Source organism: Eubalaena glacialis, chromosome 1 (assembly GCF_028564815.1).
Source record: "Eubalaena glacialis isolate mEubGla1 chromosome 1, mEubGla1.1.hap2.+ XY, whole genome shotgun sequence".
NCBI lineage: Eukaryota > Metazoa > Chordata > Mammalia > Artiodactyla > Balaenidae > Eubalaena > Eubalaena glacialis.
Genome location: NC_083716.1, coordinates 48050710 through 48076559, shown reverse-complemented (window position 1 = coordinate 48076559; position 25850 = coordinate 48050710). Strand labels below are relative to the sequence as shown.

Here is a 25850-nt window from a genome sequence, read left to right as displayed (position 1 = left end):
GGTCAACTAAAATAGTTGGCATTTATTAAGGACCAACTAAGTGCCAGACCCTATGTTCGTTGCTTTATATACAGTATTTCTTGGTAGGTGCTAATAACCCATTTTCTAAATGAGTTAAGTAAGGCTCAGCAATTCAGTTTATCCAAAGAAGGTTAAAATGTTAGCTGGGGATACAGTTAGCATTTGAACCCAGCTGGTCTGATTTTAAATCTCATGCCCTTTCCATTACTCCACATTGTTTCCTTAAACTGTTATTGTACATTTGAGTGAGCTAGACAGAAAGTGAAAAGCAAGTGAGTTATATTAAAAACCTAAGAATTCTAAACTGAATATATCCTTTCATGCCTCAGTAGATTAAAGAAGGGAAGGGTAAACAACATGTAATAAAAGAAACTGTAAATGAAAGAGAACAAAAAGGTGCTGTTAAATGTCTTAAAATAGATACAAATGTTAGTTTGATGTCTGATTTTGTCCCTCTTTTTACAGAGGGCCTTTAGGAACAAAGTACTCATGTTCTCTCCACCACCCTCCCCACCTCAAAAAACGGACATTAGTTCTCTCTATGCATTCCACATGATTAAACCGTCCCAATTCACGAACGTACTGGGGCAAAGAAGTAGGCAGGTTTTTATTCTTGAAAACCCCTCAATAGAAGAAAGGCAGTCAGGAAGATGGCCTGGTCACCAACCTGTTCAGTACTAAGAGCTGAGTCTTAGATTCTATATTCTGTAATATTAGGCTGGGGGTGGTCTTCTTACCTGGACTCAATGATTTCTCTACCACATGAACCTCCTAAACTGTTCATGCAACATTTTAAAGAACTGTTTACTTAGTCTTAGGGCTAGATAAGAGGGAAAGAATATAGAGAGAGATAAAGAGAAATGAAATATACCATGAATGCTTAACCAAAGCATGGAATGGGTTGGAAAGGAAAGAGAAGACTTTAGTACCAGTAGAAATAAAGCCAGACACCTTGGACTCAGAGATGATGAAGAATCTTAAAAAACTTCGTCAGTGACAAGTGGCTGCCTTCAGGTGCCAAATTCCACTAACCTCTCAATCTCTATATAAACAAAAAGAGTTACAGATGCTGGCCAAGGCCCCATTTTTTCCCTGCCAATATTGATACCAGGTGTTTGGACCATCTACTTAAACTCCTTATTAATAGGATTTGACCACCAATAGCTTTCCCTGACAGTTGACTGTAAACTAGAACTTCAACAGTATGGTTTAGAATTACTTTAGAAATATAAATAAGTGCTTTTGTGATTAAACTCTACTCTCAGTTAACACAGAATTGACATTGGCTTTAACTTGAGAGACATTATTATTTGTTTGTTGCCCATTTTAAATGGACACAATTGTAAATACAGGATTTTAAACAGAGCCCCTAATAAAGCCTAAACCTAATCATTTCCACAGTTCCAGTTTTATTTAGATTTTATGTGCTTGCAGGTAGACACACTTAAAGAACATATGTTTTTTTATATATATGAAATATAGATGATATGGGAGTTTGACAAATGATTTGTTAATGAAAATTTATTAACTATATAACCTTTGAGTACCAGAGAAACTTCACTATGTACAGATCACCATGAAGTTCCCAGTTTCTTAACTTTGGTTATATGAATATGCCTCAAGCACCAAGAAACAAACAATAATCCTAATTCAAAAAGAAAGAAAAAAAAAAAAAACAACCCAAGAAACAAAAGATCCTTCAAGTCTCTTGAATCTGTTTGTTTTTTAAACACCATTTGGGAAACTCTCTTTCTTTTATTCTACATTTCCTTCCATTTCGGTCAGTTTCCAAAAACAGTATCAATAAAAATTGATCGGGGAAAAAGGACAGACAAACCATTACAGACAAAGGTGATGTCGCTAAATAACTTTCTGGAAATTATTCTGCCTTAAATACAAAACTTTTAACCTAGGGGATCTGCATTATGTAACATGTATGAAAAAAAACCCCAACTCTTAATTTTCAAAAATCAAAAACTCCAACAATGCAATCATAACAAGAGTAGGGGGTGAAAGGCTCACAGGGAGATCTTTAGCAGACCCAGTTAGTTAAACAGATTCTAGGATTTCACCTTCTTCCCTGGCATCTGCTAGCTGCAGAGGCAATTTGTATAATATACAGGCATCAAAAAAGAGACCTGACAGGCTGAGCACAAACTTTCATGAAATTTCACAAGAAATCTGATGGGCAAAAGAAAGAAAAATCAAAGAATGAAGACTGAAATAGAAAAAAATGGAAACAAAATATGTCTATGTTTGTGGAAGGGACTGCATCCTTGCCTACAAATGTGGATTATATACACATTTATATTAAGTCAGTTCATATGTTACACCTGACAATTCAGAAAGGATGTTTCTCATGAGAGGTGGAAGGAGGTTCTAGTCACTTGGATCCTCAGGCCCCAGTCCTTTGTCCTGGCTGGTTGGTGGTCTCCGCACAAGACTCAACAGCATGGTATATGAATGGATAAAGCTTGATGTCTGGTCCAGGGGTGGAACAGTTTCTACATTCTTCATTGTAATATCGTAGCAACAGCTTATATACTTCTCCTGAAGAGTAGAAAGCCAGACCAATTTGCACATTAAGGTATGTAGATGGATAAAACTACTACAGAACACTTCAGTTTTATCTTAATCTAAATAATATATGCTCACATTTGGCTTTTGAAAATAGAGCACGAAGGCTTTATTTTAAAAAAAAGCCTGGAAGGCTTTCCTGATATAAAGTTAAAATTTTTTAGAATACCTTAAAGAAACTACTTATTAGCTCATAATTACAGCAGGCTATACATGGTACATCATCCATGCATGGTTTTGGGAGTTCGTGGGAACTCTAATTTTACATTTAGCTCCCATGATAGCAAGGCCTTTCAGGTCCAGCTGAAATAGTAGATGGAGGATGCTGGCATGTCTGATAAACATGACTCAGAGTGAGGCCGCTTAGGTTTTAACTTACCCGCCAATACCTTCCCTCTTTCAGTTTTCTATACACACAAAAGTATAAAATGGACACTAACTCCAACTTCTCGGCCTAAATTAATAAGCTGACATACTCATTCAAGATTGAGGATGAAAGTTTGCCAGAAAAAAAGATTCTCCTTGTCCCCCCATCAAAGTCACACTTCCATTTTTTCTTATCCACTATGATCTATCCAGATTTAGCAAGTGCTCCTCCTGGATGGTGTACAATCCATCTAGATACCAAGTGTCAAGACTATCCCCTACTTACCAACAGTCAGTTTCCTTTCAGTAAGGAACGTGTGCATGCTGTAAATGTCTCTCATCAATTCTGAGTCCCCAAAGGTGAAATAAACCACATCTCGCTCAGCTACAGCAGCTGCCAGTATCTGTATTAAGGCTGTAGCAAAGAGAAGAAACACAACTATATTATGACACTTCACATCAAGATACCTTCTGTTCTTTCAACCAGGTAAATTATAGCTGCTGTGTCATAGCTTTATCCTGGATTAAAGATTTATAAACCTAATATACACGTTATTAGCAATGGCAAATACAGGATGAATATAAATCATCTAGTTGTGTGACTTTCCAGACATGCTGCTGAGAATATCATCAAGCCACAGAATTCCCACGTAAGTAAGCACCTTTGTGGGAAAACAAAGGAAGGTGCATCTGAGGCAGCACAGTTAAGGCACTGAAGTGGTATTTTTTTTTTTTTCACTTACATTAATCTGGAACTAAAATTTTTGTGTTTGCTTGCTTGATTTAATTATTTTATCTTATACACAGTCATTGTTTCTTTTCTGTCAAAGGAGTCTCTGTGATTTTCCGTGACCAATATACTTGGGAGGTTCTACTGTTCTCATTAACCCTACAGCAAGCAAGCATTCTCAAAAATGGGTTAGAGAAGACACCCGTATCCCTCCTGCACTCCCACCTCCACCCAATCACTACAGCATGGAGTGAATGTTACTGGAAACACTGGACAGTAACTCTGGTGTACTGGAATAGGAAAATCATTGAGAACCACTGTCCCCACAAGTCAGTTACAAATCACTCAGCCTGGAGTATATTTCCAAAAGTTAAATTCCTTTATAATCTTAATCTCAATAGACAAAATTTATTTTTTTAATTTTTTTTAAAAATAAATTTATTTATTTTATGTATTTTTGGCTGCATTGGGTCTTCGTCGCTACGTGTGGGCTTTTCTCTAGTTGCAGAGAGCGGGCGCTACTCTTTGTTGCGATGTGCAGGCTTCTCACTGAGGTGGCTTCTCTTGTGGAGCACGGGCTCTAGGCGTGCGGGCTCAGTAGTTGTGGCGCATGGGCTTAGTTGCTCCACGGCATGTGGGATCTTTCTGGACCCAGGCTCCAACCCGTGTCCCCTGCATTGGCAGGCAGATTCTTAACCACTGCGCCAGGGAAGCCCGACAAAATTTACTTTGAATAACAAAAATGAACAAAGGTACAATAAATGCCCTTTTGCTAGTAACATATCTTTTCCTTCATAAAAGGGGAGGTGGGAATCAAACTAAAACACTATGGAGGATAAATATAGTTTTGATTTTTGAGAGCATGTTAATATTCTACATATTCAAAACAAAATTAAAACAATAAGAATGGGAATGGGGAGGAACCTATAACTGAAAGCAAACTAAAACAAATGAGCCTAATTTTATTTCAAAAGAATAGCACTACAGGGAAAGGAAAAAGGAAAGGATGAAAGTAAGAACTAATCCAAGTAACTTATGAACACAATATTTGACTAATATGCCTTCAGTCTTGGGCAAGGAGGAAAGAATTGCAAACAATTCCCGGACTCTTTTTACTAGATTTGCTTACCATAGTAGTACAGGTGAAGCAATTCTGAAACTACTTTAAAATATATTTCAGGATTGAACAAATGAGTTAATTTGTTGATGTTGCTGGGAGCTGTAGTTCTCAGTATGGAAGAGGGAACAAACAAACACGGAATGGGAAAAGACAAAAAAGAACTCTGTGGTGATTGACAGATTGAAATGGAAGGCACTGGTATGTACTCATGACTTCTAAAATATGTACATTTGTGTGTGTGTGTGTGTGTGAGTGAGAGAGAGAGAGAGAGTGTGTGTGTGCGTGTGTGTATGTGCATTTCTTAGTTTTGTCCACTGAAAGGGCCAAAAAGAAGACATCTTAGTAGCAATGAGCACATCTAGTGCCCAGATCTTGGTCTCTAATACCATTCCACCTAAACGGAGCTGTATTCCTCTGGGAATACCTGATTCCATGGTTAGGACAGGACAGGTACAAGATGAACCCAGAATGTTTTATTATACCAGAAAGTGAAGAAGTGCTCAAAAACGGGAAGACTGATGGATTGCTTGTCACAAGGATATAGGAGCCAGTTTGAAGGAGCTCCTACTAAGCCAAATCTGGACAAGCTAAGCACCAAAATATTATGTACAGTAATAAATTACAAATCACTGAAAAAATATAAATTCCTGAGTTCACAATGATAATATATAATAAATAGAGAGAAAGAAGGGCTTTTACTCACAGGAGAAAGCCAAAGACTAACTGGTTAAGTCGGGAGGGAGTGCTAGAATGAGATAATCCTCTTTTTGCAACCATCACGGTAAAGACTGGATCAGGCAAAGATCAATAAAGGATGCTAAACCTAAGGGAAATTTTGTCTCAAAGTGTCTTCCTACAGACTACTTATTAACTACAAGAGAGCAAAAAAACTCTGCAACAGTGGAAAAATCAGGTAACACCTTGACTGGGTGATCAAAATTAACATCACTAATGGGGTCAGATGACTACTAAGTGCCTCCAGACACTATCACCTACGTACTGCTCTGATCAAGATATAACCCTAATTATGAGGAAACAGCAGATAAACTCAAGGAATGTTGTATTCTTCAAACATGTCAATGTCATAAAAGAAAGACAAAGAAAGGCTGTGGAAATACTCCAGATTCAAAAGGAGGCTCAAAAACATTAACTAAATGCAATACCTGACCCTGGACCCTGTATTGGAGGGCAAAATGGCTACAGCGGGTTTGATTAGGGCACCTTATAAAACTGCAACATAGATGAGAAGATAAAAATATTATATCAATGTACATTTATGAATTTATAACTGTAATGTGTTTATATAAGAGAATAGGGAAAACACACTGAAGTATTTAGGAAAGGGGGTATAATGTATGTAACTTAAGCTCAAATCGTTCAGAAAAAAATTGTATATAATACACAAGCATATATGTACATAAACATACACAGAGTTGTTTAACTTTTTGTAACTTTTTGTAAGTTTGAAATTATTTTCAAATAAAAAGTTTTAAAAGTTATGTAGGAAGGAAAAATATTTTTAAGATGAACTAGTAAATTTGATATAGCTGAGTATCCCCAAATTTGGGAAACAATCTACGACATTAGAATACATGTGAGATTCTAAAATACCAAAGTATTTCCTAATTTCCAAACTAATATTTACTGAGTATCCCCAACATGTGAGGTACCATGACTAGGCCTCATTAATCTTGAAGTGTTGAAAGTAATTATCTCAAAATAGAGATACGTTTTAATTAAAACCGCTCAACCAACTTATACATACATTAAAGCTTCAGTGCACTCAATTTAAAAAGGTTCCTAATTAACCTAAACTACATATAAAAAGGGAAACCAATGAATCGTCATCTTCTTCTACCAAGAGGTATCATTTTTTTATCTTTTGGTTTGAATGAAATTTGGCTTTAAGTATTTCCTATTTAAGAGACAGAGAGGAGAGAGAGACCCAAAGAAAAGTCCTTTTAGTCCTACTTCCTCCTTACATACAGAAATACTAGATCACTGGTCATTTGCCATTTATGAAATAAAATATTAATAAAAACGTTTAAAATGTATCTCCCTATAGAGTTTATGTTTTAAATGCTTCACAGGCCATTTTGTCCCTGTGGATAGGCTCCTGGAGCTAAGCTTGACAGATCTACCAAAAAGAGGCTGGATCCTAATAAGAGAACCAGTTCACATTACATTCTTGATTTCACATCCATTTCTGTTTGGGTACACATGGTAATAAAAGCTGGAACTGGAGACTGAAGACCTGAGCTCAGGCCTTGCCCTTCTGCTAGCTATCTAAGCTCTATGGCTTTGGCCAAGTCACTTAACTCTCTTGCCTGCATCTGTGCATTTTCCCCATCTGTGCAATGAAGAAGTTGAATCAGATGATCCCTGAAGACTCTTTCAGAGTATAATTCCATAATCTGTTATAATTTTTCTCCTTGCATTGGATATTAGACTATAAATACACAAAGGAAATTTTCAGAAATTTAAATTAATCTTGACCTTAAATACATCAGTAATCACTAACAAAAGATCATTTTAAACAGAACTGTCTTCAGACCTCACTCCATCCCCAAGATCTTTGCAAATCTAGACAATTATGTCTCACAATTTAGGTGAACTCTCCTGTATCACAAGTTAGATGAGAATAAATCACAAATCTAATAGGATGTATGGACTGGCTCCAAGTATGATATAAAACCATCAAATTCTAACTTCAAGCACAACTAGGTGCCAAAATAATCACTTATATTAACCTGCAGGGAGCTTGGTTTTAATTTTCTTCTTGGCATCAATGTTAAGCTGTGAAAATTCTTCAAATAAATATGAATAATGTCAAAAAACAATTCACAGTGTCCTCTTATAACAAATGAACCAAACAAAAAATGAGTAAAACCATGGATACTTCATACCACAGGTATGGTCTGAGGCCATTAGCATGTAACGTTAGTAACAACTGCTAACACTGAGCTCTATACTGCAGCATGCTGAACGTTCTAGCAGCTTTTTTTAAAGGACAAACTCAAGATTCACAAGGATTAACTCACTTAATCCTTACAAAAACTGAATAAATGTTAGTATTATTTCCATTTTGAAAATCAGGAAATAAAGGCACCAAAAGATTAATTAACCCGTCTAAGGTCACAGAGCCAGAAAGTGGTGGAGCTGAAATTTCTATTTGTCAAATAGAAATTCATTAAGCTTATTTTATTTGCAAGTCACTTTTAGGTAGTGAAGGTAGGGAATGGGGATAGAAAAGAAAATGCACAGGACTGCATCAAGATAACTTCAAATTATGGTAAATTAGCAATGGCATAATCTTTCACAAGTCAGATAACACAGTATGGAGAGGTACAAAAAACAAACACTGAGGATGTGCAATGAGAAACTGACAAAAACACAATAGAAAGAACTTTAGAGCGCCACTTGATTCCTTCAGAAAGCAGGCAGACAAAACTAGAAAAATACAGGGTCTGATCTAATAGGTATAGAATCTAACAGACAAAGTATAAATTCTATACCCTTCAGAGACACCTTTTCAAGTGCCAACATAATATATACAACAATTAATTATGTTAGGCCACAAGTAAAAGCTCAAAAAACTCTAAAAAGTAGAGATAATATTATCTATATTCTTTGATTACAATGCAATAAAATTAGAAATAAGAGATGAAACAAACATAATTTGCTTTAAAAACCATTTAGAAATGGTTTCAAGTTATCTCCTAAAAATCTCATGGGTGCCTGGTGGTACACTTAGGGAGCAGGAGCCCACTCAACAGTCTCTACTGAGATGGGATAAATAATGCTGCAAAAAACAAACAGAAAAAGCAAAAAACAGTGCTTCTACTCTAACAATGAGAAAAGGCCAAATAATCTACAGAATTATAACTTCCTGAGTCTACCAGAGAGCTGAGTTTTCAGGGCAACCAAAGTACAACAAGCTCTACCAAGAAGAGACAAAACACATGAACTATTATCTTGAAAGAACACAGGAGAAAGAGGCAGCTACCATAGAAATGGGTGAGAGTAAAAATTTGAAAGCCAAGTGTGAACTGGAGGTGGCGGTAGTGTCACTTTGGAATAGCTATGAGCCCCAGAAAGGAGAATTCACATTCACTCAAAAGCTCTTTTCCACAGGCCTCCAGAGGGTCCTCAGAAAGATGAGGGGCCAGGCAGGAGGACAGAGAGAGCCCCTTTGGTTCCACAAGCCTGCAGGAGGTAACTGGCTGCTGCTGGAGGACAGGCATCAAGCCCCTCTTCCGTATGTCCCTTCTTTCCTACCCTCTGGCTCACAGGGCCATTGGCTGCCTGGGGCAGAAAGCTGTTAATCAATGTCTGTTGAATGAATGAATATATGAAAAATATTCTCTTACTAGTTGTTAGCATAATGTACAATGAAAGCCGTTCAAAATTAAATTGTTACAAATTGAAAAACTCATGCACAGTTAGGCAACAAGCATGTTAAAAAAATATTTAGCCTTATTTCTAATAAAAGAAATGTAAGTTTAAGGGTTTATACATGCCCATGTTCTCCCTCCATGAAGTTTTTTGTTTGCTTGTTTTAACTATCCTTCCTCCCTTCTTTCTTATAGGGTAGGGATAGCATCTGATGGTTCAGATGAGTCTTCATGAAACATTACTAAGACCTAGGGACAGATAAAGATGGCCAGTTCAGAGAAGTTAATATTGGCCCTGTCTTTATCTGCTCTCAAAGGGTTTTTGTTTACCAACTTTATTTAATCTATCAATACTTTGAACTGGACCATAGCTTCTGATTCTTCTCTGTGCACCCGCTCTGCCTCCCTAATGTTGGTTCATCAGCGAACATCTCTTTCTTAATGCTCTCTTCTCTTGGAAATTAATCTAGGATTTAAATGCTCCCTTGCTCATGTCTGCTATGTGGCTAATGAGAAAGTGGGCTTATAAAAGAGGGGTTTATATAGTTCCGACGGCTGACTCTTTTTTTTTTTTACACAATCGGAATATAATTGACATATAGCATTATATTCATTTCAGGTGTACAACATAATGATTAGATATTTGTATATATTGCAAAATGATCACCACAATAAATCTAGTTAACATCCACCACCACACATAGCTACATATTTTTTTGTGATGAGAACTTGCAAGATTTACTCTCTTAGCAACTTTCAAATATACAATACAGTATTATTAACTATAGTCACCATGCTGTACATTACATCCCCACGATTTATTCATTTTATAACTGGAAGTCTGTACCTTTTGACCACTTTCACCCATTTTGCGCACTCTCCATCCTATACCTCTGGTAACCACTGATCTGTTCTGTGTATCTATGAGCTCTTTTTTTTTTTAAGGTTCCACATATAAGTGAGATCATATGGTATCTGTCTATCTCACTTAGCATCATTCTTTCAAGGTCATCCATGTTGTTGAGAACATTTTTAATAAGATTTTTAAAAATTACAAAAACAGTAACAGATTTGATGCAATCTCTATCAAAATATCAATGGCATTTTTCACAGAAATAAAATAATTCTAAAATTTGTATGGAAACACAGAAGACCCTGAATAGCCAAAGCAATTTTTGACAAAGAATAACAAAGCTGGACAAATCACACTCCCTGATTTCAAATCTACTACAAAGCTACAGTAGTCAATACAGCATGGTACTGGAACAAAAACACACACACACAGATCAATGGAACTGAATAGAGAGCCCAGAAATGAACCCATATTTATATGGGCAATTAATCTATAACAAAGGAGGCAAGAATACACAATGGGGAAAAGACAGCCTCTTCAATAAATGATGTTGGGAAAACTGGACAGCTACATGCAAAAGAATTAAACTGGACCACTTTCACATGCCATATACAAAAATAAATTCAAAATGGATTAAAAGTAACACCTAAAACCACGAAACTTCTAGAAAAAAACATAGGCAGTATGCTCTTTGACATAAGTCTTAGCAATATTTTTTGGATATGTCTCCTGAGACAATGAAAACAGAAGCAAAAATCAACAAATGGGACTGCAGCAAACAAAAAAGCTTTTGCACAGTGAAGGAAACCAACAAAACGAAAAGGGCCACCTACTGAATGGGACAAGATATTTGCAAATGATATATCCAGAAAGGGGTTAATATCCAAAATATACAAAGAACTCATACATCTCAACGCCAAAAAAACAAACAACCAGATTAAAAACTAGCCAGAGGACCTAGACAGACATTTTTCCAAAGAAGACATACAGATGGCCAAGAGGCACATGAAAATATGCTCAACATCACTAATCATCAGGGAAATGCAAGTCAAAAACCACAATGAAATTGCACCTCACACCTTTCAGAATGGCTATTATCAAAAGACAACAAATAAGTGTTGGTGAGGATGTGGAGAAAAGGGAACCTTCGTGTACTGCTGATGAGAATATATATGGAATATAGTATGAAGGTTCCTCAAAAAATTAAAACTAGAACTACCATACAATCCAGCAATTCCACTTCTGGGTATTTATCTGAAGAAAATGAAAACACTAATTAGAAAAGATATATGTACCCCTATGTTCATTGCAGCATTATTTACAATAGCAAGATATGGAAGCAATCTAAGTGCCCATCAATAGATAAATGGATAAAGATGTGGTGTATATATACAATGAAATACTACTTGGCCATAAAAAAGAATGAAATCTTGCCATTTGCAACAACATGGGTGGACCTAGAGGGTATTATGCTAAGTGGAATAGAAAGACAAATACTGTATGATTTCACTTATGGGTGCAATCTAAAAACAAAACGAAATAAATGAACAAACATAACCAAAATGAAACGGAGTAACAGATACAGAGAACAAACAGGTGGCAGCCAGAAGGGAGGGGGTAGGGAGGAGGAGAGAAATAGGTGAGGGGGAAGAGGTATAAACTTCCAGTTGTAAAATAAATGAGTCATGGGTATGAAATGTACAGTGTAGGGAATACAGTCAGTAATTACATAAGATCTTTGCATGGTGACAGAAGACAACTAGACTTATCATGGAGATCATTTTGAAATATACAGAAATATAGAATCACTATGTTGTATACCAGGAGCTAATGTAGTGTAAGCAGGTCAATTATACTTCAAAAACAAACAAACTCATAGGAAAATATGATCAGATTTCTGGCTACCAGAGGCAGGAGGTTGGGGGAAAGGGAATTAGATGAAGGTAGTCAAAAGGTATAAACCTCCAGTTATAGGATAAATAAGTACTAGGAATGTAATGTACAACATGATAAAGATAATTAACACTGCTGTACATTATAAATGAAAGTTGCTAAGGGAGTAAAGCCTGAGAATTCTCATCACAAGGAAAACAGTTTTTTTCTACTTCTTTAATGTTGTATCTATATGAGATGATAGATGTTCACTAAACCTACTTGATATTCATTTCATGATATATGTAAGTCAAATCATTGTTGTACACCTTAAAATTATATAGTTCTGTATGTCAATTATATTTCAGTAAAGCTGGAAAAAAACAACAAAACAATATATGCTCACAACAGAAAAATAATCTCGGTAATTGAGAAAATTACACAATGAGAATCTTGGAATACTACCCTTAATAGTCACCAGAGCAAGCAAAGCCGCAGTCTGAGAGAAAGGCTTTTATGCCATGAAGAAAAGAAACAAAATGAACACATTTATAAAGCTTCCCAAATTGTCCATCACAAATGACCAAGGCTTATGGCAGACCTGGTTTCTGGATTGATGATATGAATCTACTCATTTATTTTACTTAAGAGAAAAACAGAAAAAAGTGTCTGTCATAAGATCAATAAGCCCAGAGTGAAAAACAGGTTTCCTCAAACAAATTCAGGATGATAAAGAATTTCGTAAAATAAAACCCAGAAATTCCTTCTTCTATAGACATTCAAAACACCAAAACTGACAACATGCGGTTTTTGTTTTTGAATATGAAGAAAATATGGGTGACAGCCTTTAGAATAAAGGAATAGAGAAGGTTTTTCTAAGCATGCCACAGAAGTGTAAACACATAAAACATAACTCCATGTGACAACAACTCAACAGGCTGAAATACATAAACCCTGTGAGTATCCTTTGTAATAAAATTATAATAGCACCTTCCTGGGTTCTGTGAGTCATTCTAATGAATTATCAAACCTTAGAGGGGTTGGTTGTGGAAAACTCCCAAGACTGGCAGCCAGCTGATAAGAGGTGCAGGTGGGCGGGGGGACACCCCACCCCCCGAGACTTGCAGCTAGAGTCTGCAGTAGGGGCAGTCTTGTGGAGGATGGGTGCCCTTAACCTGAGGGTCTGTACTAACTCCAGGGAGTTAGTGTCAAGACTGTACTGTAGCACACCCAGCTCATGTCACCAGCTGGGCTGACAAAGAATAGTAACCATCCTAAGTAGTAATATAATACTATTCTCTATAACTGACACTCCTGAGAGGAAAGCAAACGTCATAATATGGTAAATGAGCAATAGCTTTGTTGATAGGTTTGTGATTTTTCTACTATAAACAATAAAGGGCAAGAAATGTTTATCCTTCTTGAGTACCCAAATGCCTCCTTATCTGTGCCATTCATGCAGCTCTCCCAAGCTATGTCTCCCCACACATTGTGTACCTCTATTAAAGCACTCATTACTATGTGCTGCATTTGTCTATGCCTCTCTCTCATATGCTAGACTGTGAATTCCAAAGCAGGGACTACATCTTATTCACCTTTGTATTCTCAGAGCCTACCACAGTGCCTAGAGAGTGGCAGAATGCCGTAAGTTTGGTGAATGAACGAGTCAGTCATCAAATAGCTCTGTCCATAAAAAATCACTTCTGTAAAGGAACGTGCTTGAATGGGTGCTTTGGTTTGAAACTTCATAGTACTTTTTGCCTCTTCCCTCTCTTTATTCAACTAAATACTGTGTCTTATAGATCAAAGAGGTAAGTGACCTCTGCAGGTAAATAGTAAATAAAAATACGGATTCCTTCATATACAATAAGAAAAAAAAGGATGGTGTCAAATATTCTTTTTCTCTTCTTTTAGATCTTTGTGGTTTGTGGTTAGAAATCCGGTTTGAAGGACTAACTCTTCTCCTTAGTCAAAATACTATTATCCTTCTTATAACAACTGATTCACTTACCTTTTAATCTAGCATCGCCACCAAAGGCACCACAGCCCCAGTTTCCTGTGGCCACTGCAGAAAGATTCTCTGAAGAAACTCCAGGACGAAGAAATCCACAGTAAGCCTGCAGGATGAAAGAAATATCAAAGCACGTGAATGACTAGACACTAACAGTATTTCTGACTGATGTACTAGGATCAGTATCCATTATCAAGCTTATGTTATCTCTCTCTCCTCTTTTTTTCCTAGGGGCCAAAGTAGAGGGGAAAAAGAGAAAATCCTGGGATTACACAAGGAAGAGAGTAAGAAATGATCAGTTCTATTATTTATTTGCTTTGATGCTGGGCAAATCAAAGCCCTTAAACCATTACAGGTCTCAGTTTCTTTTTCCAATTCAAACAAATATGAAGGAAAATATCAGAAATATTTTAAGAACTAATGAAATCCCAATCACAAACCACAAGGGACTAAAGGACAGAAAGGCATTTAAGACACTGTTTTATTTGAAAACTTTTGATTACCATTTTTTTCATTAAGGTAAAGAGTTACTACTATTATGCTTCCTCACCACTCTCTCTGAATTATTGGGACTTAGATTAATAACTGTGATTAGCTTTTAAATGTGCTTCCTGCCACTGAAATGCTTAAACAACTATATATAAAATGAGCAAGTAACTATATATAAAAAGGATTCCTATACCTGGTTACAAGATAACCTTTAATATCCCTTCCAGCTCCAAGATTCTCTAGTTTCACAGCTCTGTTTTAAGCTAGAATATTTTAAAATTTGCCAGTAACCTGAGAAAAGTACAATATATCCTGAGGATGCTGTCTAAGTTTTAATTAAATGAACAGCTCATTTTGTATATGAGAAGACTGCAGTTTAAGGTCCCAGAGTTTCTGATTTCTATTTCTTTGCTGTCAGACAAGTTGGTCTTTCTGCCTCCAAAGGGTTCTTAGTTTTCTTAAACTATCAGACTATATTAAGAGGTTTAAAATAATAGCAAAGCAAATCTCCCCTGGGCTTTCTCAAGTACCAAACAAAGCCTAAAATATAGCTAATGTATAATAGTAAATAAAATAGAAAGAATGATGTGTGACAAATGTTCCCAGAGAAAAACCAAGGATAAAGAAAGATGCTTCTATGAAACCCACACACAGAAATACTGTAAATTGCTCTCTGAAGCTGCTACAAGAGTATAAAAATGTATTTTATACCTGTCTGGGTGGATTAACAAGGCTATTCCTTCCACCCCCTCCTAGGCTGTAAATCCTGACAGATATTAATTATAAGTTGGTACCAGACGATTACTCAACACTGTGGTACAGAGCTTACACTAGAACTCACAAATTACCTGTATAATCAGATGCATGGAGCATCTGAAAATCTCTTTCAGGTCAAAACTATCAAAGAGATCAATTTTTTTGAGTAGGTTCTTGAAAGATACAGTCTCTGCCTCTATGCCAACAAGGGGGTGAACAAACTTTCTGTCAGAATAGACATAACTTTGCCACTTGCGTTCCTGTCAAATTCTCCAAATATGCCTAGATGAAGAGGAATATTTCTTAGCCTCCCAGTTTGTGTCATCTCTGTTTTATACCATCAGAATGGTTTTAGTTTCTTTCACACTGCTATCTCTACATATCTGGGCTAACTTTTCTTTAATGAGCAAAAATAGCTTAGTAAAACGAAAGCCTAACAACAGAGAATTTGAAATATTTAGATTATTAGAAGCAAAATCTAACCAATTTTACTTTAAAAAAAAAATCTATCTTGAAAAATGACCATAACAAAAAAAAACCTATAAAACTGAAATTAACCTGCATTTGGTGTTTTGATTAAGTAAAATAAAACTTTAAAAAGGTAATCAGATAAATTAAATGATATAAAATACTTACACAGTAATTAGGTATAAAGAATAACTGTGATGATTAAATACAAAATTCTTTTTTTATTGAAGTATAATTGATTTACAATATTATATTAGTTTCAGGTGTACAGCAGAGTGATTCAGTATTTTTACAGAATATACTCAATTAAAAGTTATTACAAGATAATGGCTGTAACTCCCTGTGCTATACAATATATCCTTGATGCTTATCTATCTTATACATAGTAGTTTGTATCTCTTAATCCCATAACCCTAATATGCCCCTCCCCGCCTTCCCTCTCCCCTTTGGTAACCACTAGTTTGTTTTCTATATCTGTGAGTCTGTTCCTGTTTTGTATATACATTTGTTTGTATTATTTTTTAGATTCCACATGTAAGTGATATATAGTATTTGTCTTTCTCTGTCTAACTTATTTCACCAAGCATAATATTCTCTAGGTCCATCCACTTTGCTGTAAAAGGCAGAATTTCATTCTTTTATATGGCTGAGAAATATTTCATTGTATACATTATCCATTTGTCTGTTGATGGGCAGGGCACTTGGGTTGCTTCCATATCTTGGCTACTGTTACAAAATTCTTTTATTCTGTTTGAACCAACCATTTCTCTATGATGGCCTAGTTGGGTGGGATGGGGGGGGCGGAGGGAGGGAGGACATTATATAATGTAAATACATTATACTGTTTGCTAACTTAATAATTTAACAATTTTTGTCCTAAAGAGTTGTTCATGACTTCCCTGGTGGCGCAGTGGTTAAGAATCCGCCTGCCAATGCAGGGGACACGGGTTCGAGCCCCGGTCCAGGAAGATCCCACATGCCGTGGAGCAACTAAGCCTGTGCACAACAACTACTGAGCCTGTGCTCTAGAGTGCGCGAGCCACAACTACTGGGCCCACGTGCCACAATAACTGAAGCCCGTGTGCCTAGAGCCCGTGCTCTACAACAAGAGAAGCCACCACAATGAGAAGCCCACGCACTGCAACGAAGAGTAGCCCCTGCTCTCTGCAACTAGAGAAAGCCTGCACGCAGCAACAAAGACCCAATGCAGCCAAAAATAAATAAATTTTTTAAAAAAGAGTTGTTTATATGAAATCAATCTACCATACTCGTCTAACTTAAACTAATACATAGTTGGTATTGATAATGATTTTCTGATGTTTTAGAATACTGTGATTTCTTAAAAACAAACGTAACATAAAAAGTTCCTTAAGAATCTTTTGCAAGAGAATAAAATAATATTAATTAAGAGTCTTAAAATTATACTTAGATTCAGTAACAATAATTTTATAAATTTCTTCTTTTGTAAATTTCTTTTATTTGATTAAATAACAACTGTACAAAGATGTTTACTACATTATATATAATAGAGAAAAACTTGGGACCACCTATTAGTTCAAAAACAGTAGCTAAGTCCTAGTATATCAATCCAACCAATTTTATGGCCATTACACATATTATTATGGGGATTTCCCTGTCAGTCCAATGGTTAAGACTCTGTGCTTCCCCTGCAAGGGGCACTGGTTCAATCCCTGGTCAGGGAACTAAGATCCCTCATGCCATGTGGTGCAGCCAAAAATAGATAGATAGATAGATTAAAAAAGATCAAATTTATTTAAAAAAACATTATCATGAAGATCATTAGAAAGTATGAAAAATACTTACAATTTATGGATAAATTAAATAGATAAATACAATATTATAGGTAACTTCTGCACACATTTATATGAAAATTAGTATTCATGTGGAAAGACCTACAAAAATGAAAACAATTATTTGAAAGGTAAAATTATAGATGATTTTTTATCTTTAAAATAATTGTAACATTAGTAAATTGATTTTGCCTTTCTAAGATGCAATATAGGGACTTCCCTGGTGGTACAGTGGTTAAGAATCCGCCTGCTAATGCAGGGGGACACGGGTTCGAACCCTGGTCCGGGAAGATCCCACATGCCGCGGAGCAACTAAGCCCACGCACCACAACTACTGAGCCTGTGCTCTAGAGCCCATGAGCCACAACTACTGAAGCCCGCACACCGCAACAAAGAGTAGCCCCCGCTCGCCGCAACTACAGAAAAGCCCGCGCGCAGCAACAAAGACCCAACGCAGCCAAAGATAAATTTTAAAAAATAAGTATAAATAAAAATTTTTTAAAAAGATGCAATATAAAATGAAAACACCATGTAGACCTTAGATTTCTCATGTGTGAAATCAAAGATTAGACTAGGTTTCTCTATGGTTATCCTGATTCTATACATTGAGAAACTTAAGGGAAAGCTCATTCAAAATGATACATTTTGAACTAATATTCCTGAAAAGTAACACAGACTTCAAGAAAAGATTATAAATGATCAAATGTTGAGCTTCTTAGAAATATCAGCAGCCAAGTATTGATCAGTTGTGTTAATCAAGCTCTGATTTAATAACAATCCCCTTCCAAATGTGGTGATAACAACAAAAAAAATCTGACTTGAATGAAATAAAACTTCTATTGCCAGGTTATTTAAAGACTCAGTCTTTTTCTATAAAGTATGTCTCATAAGGACTCTATATTGTACAAATAAATGTTTTTCAGCGTTGGTAATACTTACAACTAACTTAACCTATTCACACATACCAAGGCTTCACATCTTTAAAATTTCTGGTGTCTTTGAGGATGGGAAACTGAAGGTTAGTGCTATCCAAGTAAATGTAGAGAAGATCAGTTAGCCATGGGCAATTTAAAAAGAGAAGATTTATTTATGTCCAGGGTTATCTTTTAAAAAGATCATATTTATAGATAATTTCTAAAAGTGAATGATCTAGCTCCTCCAGGAAAGTATTTGTGGGAATATAAATGTTATCATGAAAAAAAGGGGAACCTTTAAGACTTCCCTAGTGGCGCAGTGGTTAAGAATCTGCCTGCCAATGCAGGGGACACGGGTTCGAGCCCTGGTCTGGGAAGATCCCACATGCTGCGGAGCAACTAAGCTCGTGCGCCACAACTACTGAGCCTGAGCTCTAGAGCCTGCAAGCCACAACTACTGAGCCCATGTGCCACAACTACTGAAGCCCATGCGCCTAGAGCCCATGCTCTGCAACAAGAGAAGCCACCGCAACAAGAAGCCCACGCACCGCAACGAAGAGTAGCCCCTGCTTGCTGCAACTAGAGACAGCCCACGTGCAGCAACAAAGACCCAACGCAGCTATAAGTAAATAAATAAATAAATTTTTAAAAATGTTTAAAAAAAAGGGAGCCTTTAAATGTGTGTTAATGTACAATAATGGTTAAATGCATTTCCTTTTCATATGCTTCTCTCCAAACTTTTCATGTATTTCTCTGCCATAACAAAATACCATGGACTGAGTGACTTAAATAATAGACATTAATTTTCTCACAGTTTTGGAGACTAGAAGTTCAAGATCAAGGTGTCAGCATGTTTGATTTCATTTGAGACCTCTCTCCTTGGCTTGCAGATGGTCACCTTCATGCTGTGCCCTCACAGGATCTTTATTCTGTGGGCATGCACCCCTGATTTTTTTTTGTATGCCCTAATCTCCTCTTCTATTAGGATACTAGTTAGATTGGATTAGGGCGCTCCCTGGCATCATTTTAACTTAATCATATCTCTATACATTCTGACCTACTGGGGTAAGGGCTTCAACATATGAATTGTGGGCAGGCGGGGGTGGGGGGGACCCATACCTACTGCTTATATGTCTTCTAGTAGTAATGACCATGTGACAAATTCACATACACATCTGATGAAAAGCTAAATATAAATCTTCTTATTCTACTTGATATGCTATGTAATAAAAACATCATGTGCTTGGAGACAACTGCTTTAAGGCAAGAGTTTAGAACAGTGAAAGCAAGCTCACAATTAAAAGGTACCTAATATAATAAAAGATATTCCTCAGTAATATCAGGTAAAAGAGAAATTATATCTGTTGATATATCAAAGAATAGTCTTTTTGGATAGCTTTTATGAGGAATTACTTAAAAGAAAAATAGAATCTGTGTGTAAGTTGAACTTTGGAAAATAGTGCATTTACTCTTCAAACTTTTATGAGATTCCTTTGAGAACTTCAAACATTAAAATAACCTAATAAATTATATATTAAAAAAACATATTTAACAGTAAATTAGATTCTTGAGTACATTAGAATATGATAATAGATGTAATTATATTTGAAATATCTACTAACTTTTAAGTGTACTAAAGTCTTTCTGGATTATTTGGTTATTTTACTAACAATATGAGAGGCAAGGCGGCTGAGCTGGGATAAGCAGAGCACCACAGAGAGGCCATTCCTGTGGTAAGACCCAGGGAAAAGATGTGAAGATGATATACTGAACGCCACACATGCCAATCCAAGGGCAGTCCCAGTCCGCCTGCAATGATACACCTAGTCTGCTGTCATTTCCAGAAGTCTGTGTAGGGATTGGCACATGGGTAGTCATGCAAAACCACAACCTCATTATCTTAATAATGAATTTCATGACCAAATCCTACTCATGGAAGTTAAACAATGGTTTTCAGAACTGGGTCAGTCTGCTTGGCTGTGAGAGTAATTTGAGGAACTAAAGAAGACATCAACTGTTTTGGTAAGGCCCTATCTATCTAGAGAATAGACTTAGAACACTATTGTATGACAGTTTATTTACTATGATTAACAGTAGTAAAACTTTAAACTAACAATAGGTCTGGCTCATTTTTCTATTTCTGTAACACAATGAAAAAAAAAAGAAAATGACTATAGGAGACAAAACTAAGCACAGAAAACTACAGATTCCATCATAAATATGTCAAATCACCAAATAAATAATTTACATGTCACTCTTACCTATACTAGAACAATAGTGACTCGACTTTCATGGTTTATCTGTTTTAATCCTGATAAGCACACCTTGTAGAGAAAAATGTCACTGGGCAGGTTTGATAAAAACTTTCAGGGTTCATTCATTTCTATATGGTTTTACAATGATAATGTTCCAAAGCAACTAAATGTACTTGATGAGATAAATGCATGTGTGGGGCTTAATATCAAGCAACAGTCTATCTGGCATCAGTAATCAAACAATTACGAAATGGAAAGTACATCCTGTACAAGCTGACAGACCCATTAAATCAGGAGAGCTGTGGGCAGACGTACTGACACTGCAAGAATTACCAGAAAGCATTAATTTCAGCATTAATAAAATGGCAGTAAATAGATGACAGCTGCCAGATGAACTAAGAAATAAGGTTACTGGCCTTGTTAAGCTCGCGTCTGATTTTCTCAGGCACAAACTGGTCGAGGTAGCGTCTGAAGTGAAGGGCATCGATGGCAACGATTTCAGTGCCGCGCCGCTGCCAGTCGTCCCTGGGGCAGGACAGATGGGGGGAAATGAGGAATGGGGAAAGGTACTCACAAAATAAAACCCTCACAAGGGTCAGGTTTCTGAGACTTTGGCAGGGTTAATACATTACAAACAAACCAGTGGGTATATATCTCAGCAAATCAGGAGGGTAGAAAAACACCATTTTATTTTTAAATTCCAAGGCATACATATTGTGGACTGCCAGGCATTAAACAGTAAAATGAAAAAATAGTACGTAATATAAACAGACACATCATTAACAATGAGTCTTCGAGGTTAAAAGATTTCGGGGGCAAACGAAAGGAATTCAGTTCTTTGTTTTCCTCCAATACTAAAGACATGGCGTTTGTATCTCAACAAGAGCTCATTCCTCCTTTGTTCTGAAAGAACTGCTCTAAGTCATTGAGTTTGTAACATCACCATTTATTGTCCAAGAATGAATCCCAAGAAGTCAAGTTCTGTTAAAAAATGTGTAATAATTCAGTACAAAATTCTACCTACTGTGCTCAGTTGCTGACTGGGCAAAACTATTTTTAAAAAGGCAAAGAAATCAAAGCAGACGATAACAATTTGCCCATGGAGACAGGAAAAACTGGCTGAGATGGTGAGTCTGGAAATGTGAAATTCCAAATATTTCATCTCTTTATAAACATGCATATACTGATATGGCAGTCAACTTTTCACACTGAAGAATACCCACAGAAACCTTCATGTTAGTCTGTAAATAATTATCAGGAATTAAACATTCACAAAGATAATTGTTGCAACCACATATTTTAACCAAAACAAAGGGAAAGAGACTAGGGACTAGACTTGAGATATTACAAAGATAAGGTTGTATGGCTACACGGGCAATAGCTGATTCTTTCTGCCACATTCTTTTGCATTGAAACACACATACATAGGCCACACACATTTTCTGTAAAAATTTACCTCTGGTAAACCAACTTAGTGGGGAAGCAAAAATGTCAAAGTGTAAAAATATATTTCAGTGAGAACTAGGAGACTGCAGCAGCAATATTCAACATAGGTTCTGCTATCAACTGTTTGTGGCATTAGGCAAATTGTCCCAGCATAGGTTTCCCCCACTTAACCTAATCTCACAAAAAAGGTAAGGGTAACTGAATAAGCTGTTTAAAGGCTTTAAGCTCTAATTAGTTTGACCTTGGAAGTTAACCTCCACTGGCTGCTTACAATTAGCAGCTGAGCTGTGCCTTTCTTCTTCTTGGTTTAGACATTTGGCTTTTCTCTGTTGTTCCCTTTGGTATATGGAGATGGTGATACTGTTTTAACTACTAATGAAACTGTACTATTGAATTTAAGAATAAAATTATATTTCTGAAATAAGAATAGATGGGAGACAGACTGCACCAGGGTCAAACCCACATTCCTTAGCTTCTGGCCATGAGATGCTAACATCAGATATGAACTCACCTTTCACTCCTATCTTCATGGCTCCGGGCCCAACGGTATGTTTCGGCATAGCCTGTGTATTCACTGTACTGTTCAGTACCTGAAACAAATAATCTGCCACTATTATTTTTCAGAAAAAAATTTCTTTTTTCTTTTTGAATTTTATTTTTTTTCTACAGCAGGTTCTTATTAGTTATCTATTTTATACATATTAGTGTATGTATGTCAATCCCAATCTTCCAATTCATCCCACCACCACTGCCCCCAGAAAAAAATTTCTTAAGAACTGCACCTTCTAAAGGGTCTCTGTTAAGAAACAAACAAATAAAAAACCCCTGCTGGTCTTAATGACTTGTTATTACTTCCCATAAAGAGAAAAATGATGCCTCCAAATGCCACCGCAATTATCATACAGTGAATGAATGTCCCAATCAACAAAGAAAACAAAATGTCTGTCATACTCATTTTTTTCTTTTATAAGTAGTACATAAAGATTGTGTTTTATAAAAGTCCACTGTCTTCAATGTCAGTGATCAGATGGTTTTTTATTTGTGTTGTTGAAAAAATAAATTTTACATAAAAACATTCCCTAAGAAAAGTGTCAATAAAATTAAATTTAGGATTTGCCTATCAACAGGCAAGGTACTTCAAAGGACTTTGTAAAACTAGGATATTATGCCTGAGAAGACAGGGAGGGAAAAAAGCATAATTAACATTCATCTGATGAGAAGATGTACCAAGCTTGGCACATAACATAGATTTCTAATTCATTGGACCTGAACATATCAAAAGGGATGGTGTCAAAAGTGTTCTATTTGGGGCTTCCCTGGTGGCGCAGTGATTGAGAATCTGCCTGCTAATGCAGGGAACACGGGTTCGAGCCCTGGTCTGGGAAGATCCCACATGCCACGGAGCAACTAGGCCCGTGAGCCACAACTACTGAGCCTGCGCATCTGGAGCCTGTGCTCCGCAACAAGAGAGTCCGCAATAGTGAGAGGCCCACGCACAGCGATGAAGACTGGCCCCGCTTGCCACAACTAGAGAAAGCCCTCACACAGAAACGAAGACCCAACACAGCCAAAAATAAATAAATAAACAAATAAATTTAAAAAAAAAAGTGTTCTATTTAACTAAGTAAATAAGCTCATTCCAACTCCTATGGTCAACTCAATAATTACTTGACCTGATAAGAATCAACAAAACAGTAAAATTAAAAACTGAAAACCTTGAGCAAGATTATACTTTTCACATATTAAAAAAAAAAAAAAAAGAAACAAGACAACATTGAGAACTAAGATTAATGATATTTTTAGTATAGTTGACTCTCAAACAAATGGGTTTGAACTGCACGGGTTCCCTTACACTGTAGATTTCTTTCAATAGTAAATACTACAGTACTAGACAATCTGCAGTTGGTTGAATCCACAGAGGTGGTCCCCATATATGAAGGAAATGTGTATTCAAAGGGCTGACTGAAGTTATATACGCATATAAGTTATATGCGAATTTTACAGTACTACTTTTCTCTTCAAAAGATACACTTCAGTGGGATTCCTACCAAACTGAATAAACTGAATCTAGTTATGAAGAAACACTGGGCAAACCCCCCAAAAGAGATATTCTACCAAGTAACTGGCTTCAATGTTTTAAAAATATCAAGGTGAACAAACACAAGGTTGAGAAACTGCCCCAGTTTAAAGGATACATGACAAGTCTATTCAAGGTCTGATCCTGGATTGGACTGTAGACTGGGTGGGGGGAAAGCTACAAAAGATATAATTAGGATAATTGATAGAATATTGACTAGGGATTAGCTAATAGTATTTTATCAATGTTCAATTTCCTAATTTTGATTAACTATGCTGTGCTAATGTAAGAAAATGTCCTAGTTCTTAGGAAATATACAATAAAATATTTGGGGTAAAAGGGCAGAATGTCTCTAATATACTCCTAGTTCAGGAAAAGAAAATAGAGAAAGAAGGATATAGCAGATGGGACAGAAATGTAAACTGGTGAATCTGGGTGAAAATTATATGGAAATTCCTTGTATTATTCTTGCAACTTTTCTGTAGATCTGAAAATTTTCATACATACACAAATATAAACGTAGATATACAATATAAGTAAATATTAAATAAAGCTATGAAAAATACTATTCTATTTTTATAAATGATTAAAATATTCCACAATAAAAACTTAAAAGATTTAAACTCAGTACTAGAGTTTCTAGTCTATTACTGAGCACGCTGTTTCTTAAAAATAATTTTTCAATATTTTAAATAATTTACAGTTTAATTACTATAAATTCACCTAGTATTTTGGGTAAGAGAGTCTGCTACAAATCAAGAAAATAACTACAAAATTCATGTTTTCTTATGTCAGGCTTCCTTGACACTGTAAGTAGAGTTGGTTGTTCCTTCTTTGTGCTCCGCAGTACTCTGCATACAGCATCAGCAGAGCAATTAACATATTACATTGCAATCTGCAAATCAATTATATTTCTACACAGTATCAACGAGCAGTCAAAAACTGAAATTTTAAAACTACATTTACAATAACAAAAAATATGAAATACTTAGAGATAAGTCTGAGAAAATGTAAAAGAAGTATACAATAAAAACTATGTAATATGACTGAGAGAAATTAAATAAGACCTAAATAAACATAAAGATATCTCATTCATGTGTCAAAGACTAAATATTGTTAAGAAGTCAAGTTTTCCCACATGCAGATGGCCAATAGGCACACGAAAAGATGCTCAACATTGCTAATTATAAGAGAAATGCAAATCAAAACTACAATGAGGTACCACCTCACAATGGTCAGAATGGCCATCATTAAAAAGTCTACAAATAACAAATGCTGGAGAGGGTGTGGAAAAAAGGGAACCCTCTAACACTGTTGGTGGGAATGTAAATTGGTGCAGCCACTATGGAGAACAGTATGGAGGTTCCTCAAAAAACTAAAAATAGAGTTGCCATATGATCTAGCAATCCCACTCCTGGGCATATACCCAGACAAAACTATAATTCAAAATGATATATACACCCCTATGTTCATAGCAGCGCTATTTACAATAGCCAAGACATGGAAACAACCAAAATGTCCATTGACAGATGAATGGATAAAGAAGATGTGGTATTTATATATAGTCCATATATATATAAGGGACTATTACTCAGCCATCAAAAAGAATGATATAATGCCATTTACAGCAACATGGGTGGACCTAGAGATTATCATACTATGCGAAGTAAGTCAGAGAAAGACAAATACC

General features: G+C 36.1%; 1 protein-coding gene across 6 annotated transcripts in view; it reads right to left on the bottom strand.

The window, feature by feature from the left end:
* Positions 1-1460: 1460 nt before the first annotated feature.
* PARG (poly(ADP-ribose) glycohydrolase) overlaps positions 1461-25850 on the bottom strand; it is a 110264-nt gene continuing 85874 nt past the window's right edge. For 3 of the 6 annotated variants that reach the window (XM_061196125.1, XM_061196133.1, XM_061196142.1), the window contains 5 exons: positions 22595-22673; positions 21054-21162; positions 13945-14050; positions 3251-3379; positions 1461-2571 (listed from right to left, as the gene is read on the bottom strand). In XM_061196125.1, the coding sequence (XP_061052108.1) occupies positions 2417-2571; positions 3251-3379; positions 13945-14050; positions 21054-21162; positions 22595-22673 (578 nt within the window). In that variant the 3' untranslated portion in view covers positions 1461-2416. The remainder of the gene's footprint in view (positions 2572-3250; positions 3380-13944; positions 14051-21053; positions 21163-22594; positions 22674-25850) is intronic. The other 3 variants (XM_061196151.1, XM_061196161.1, XM_061196170.1) reach the window with 2 other exon arrangements.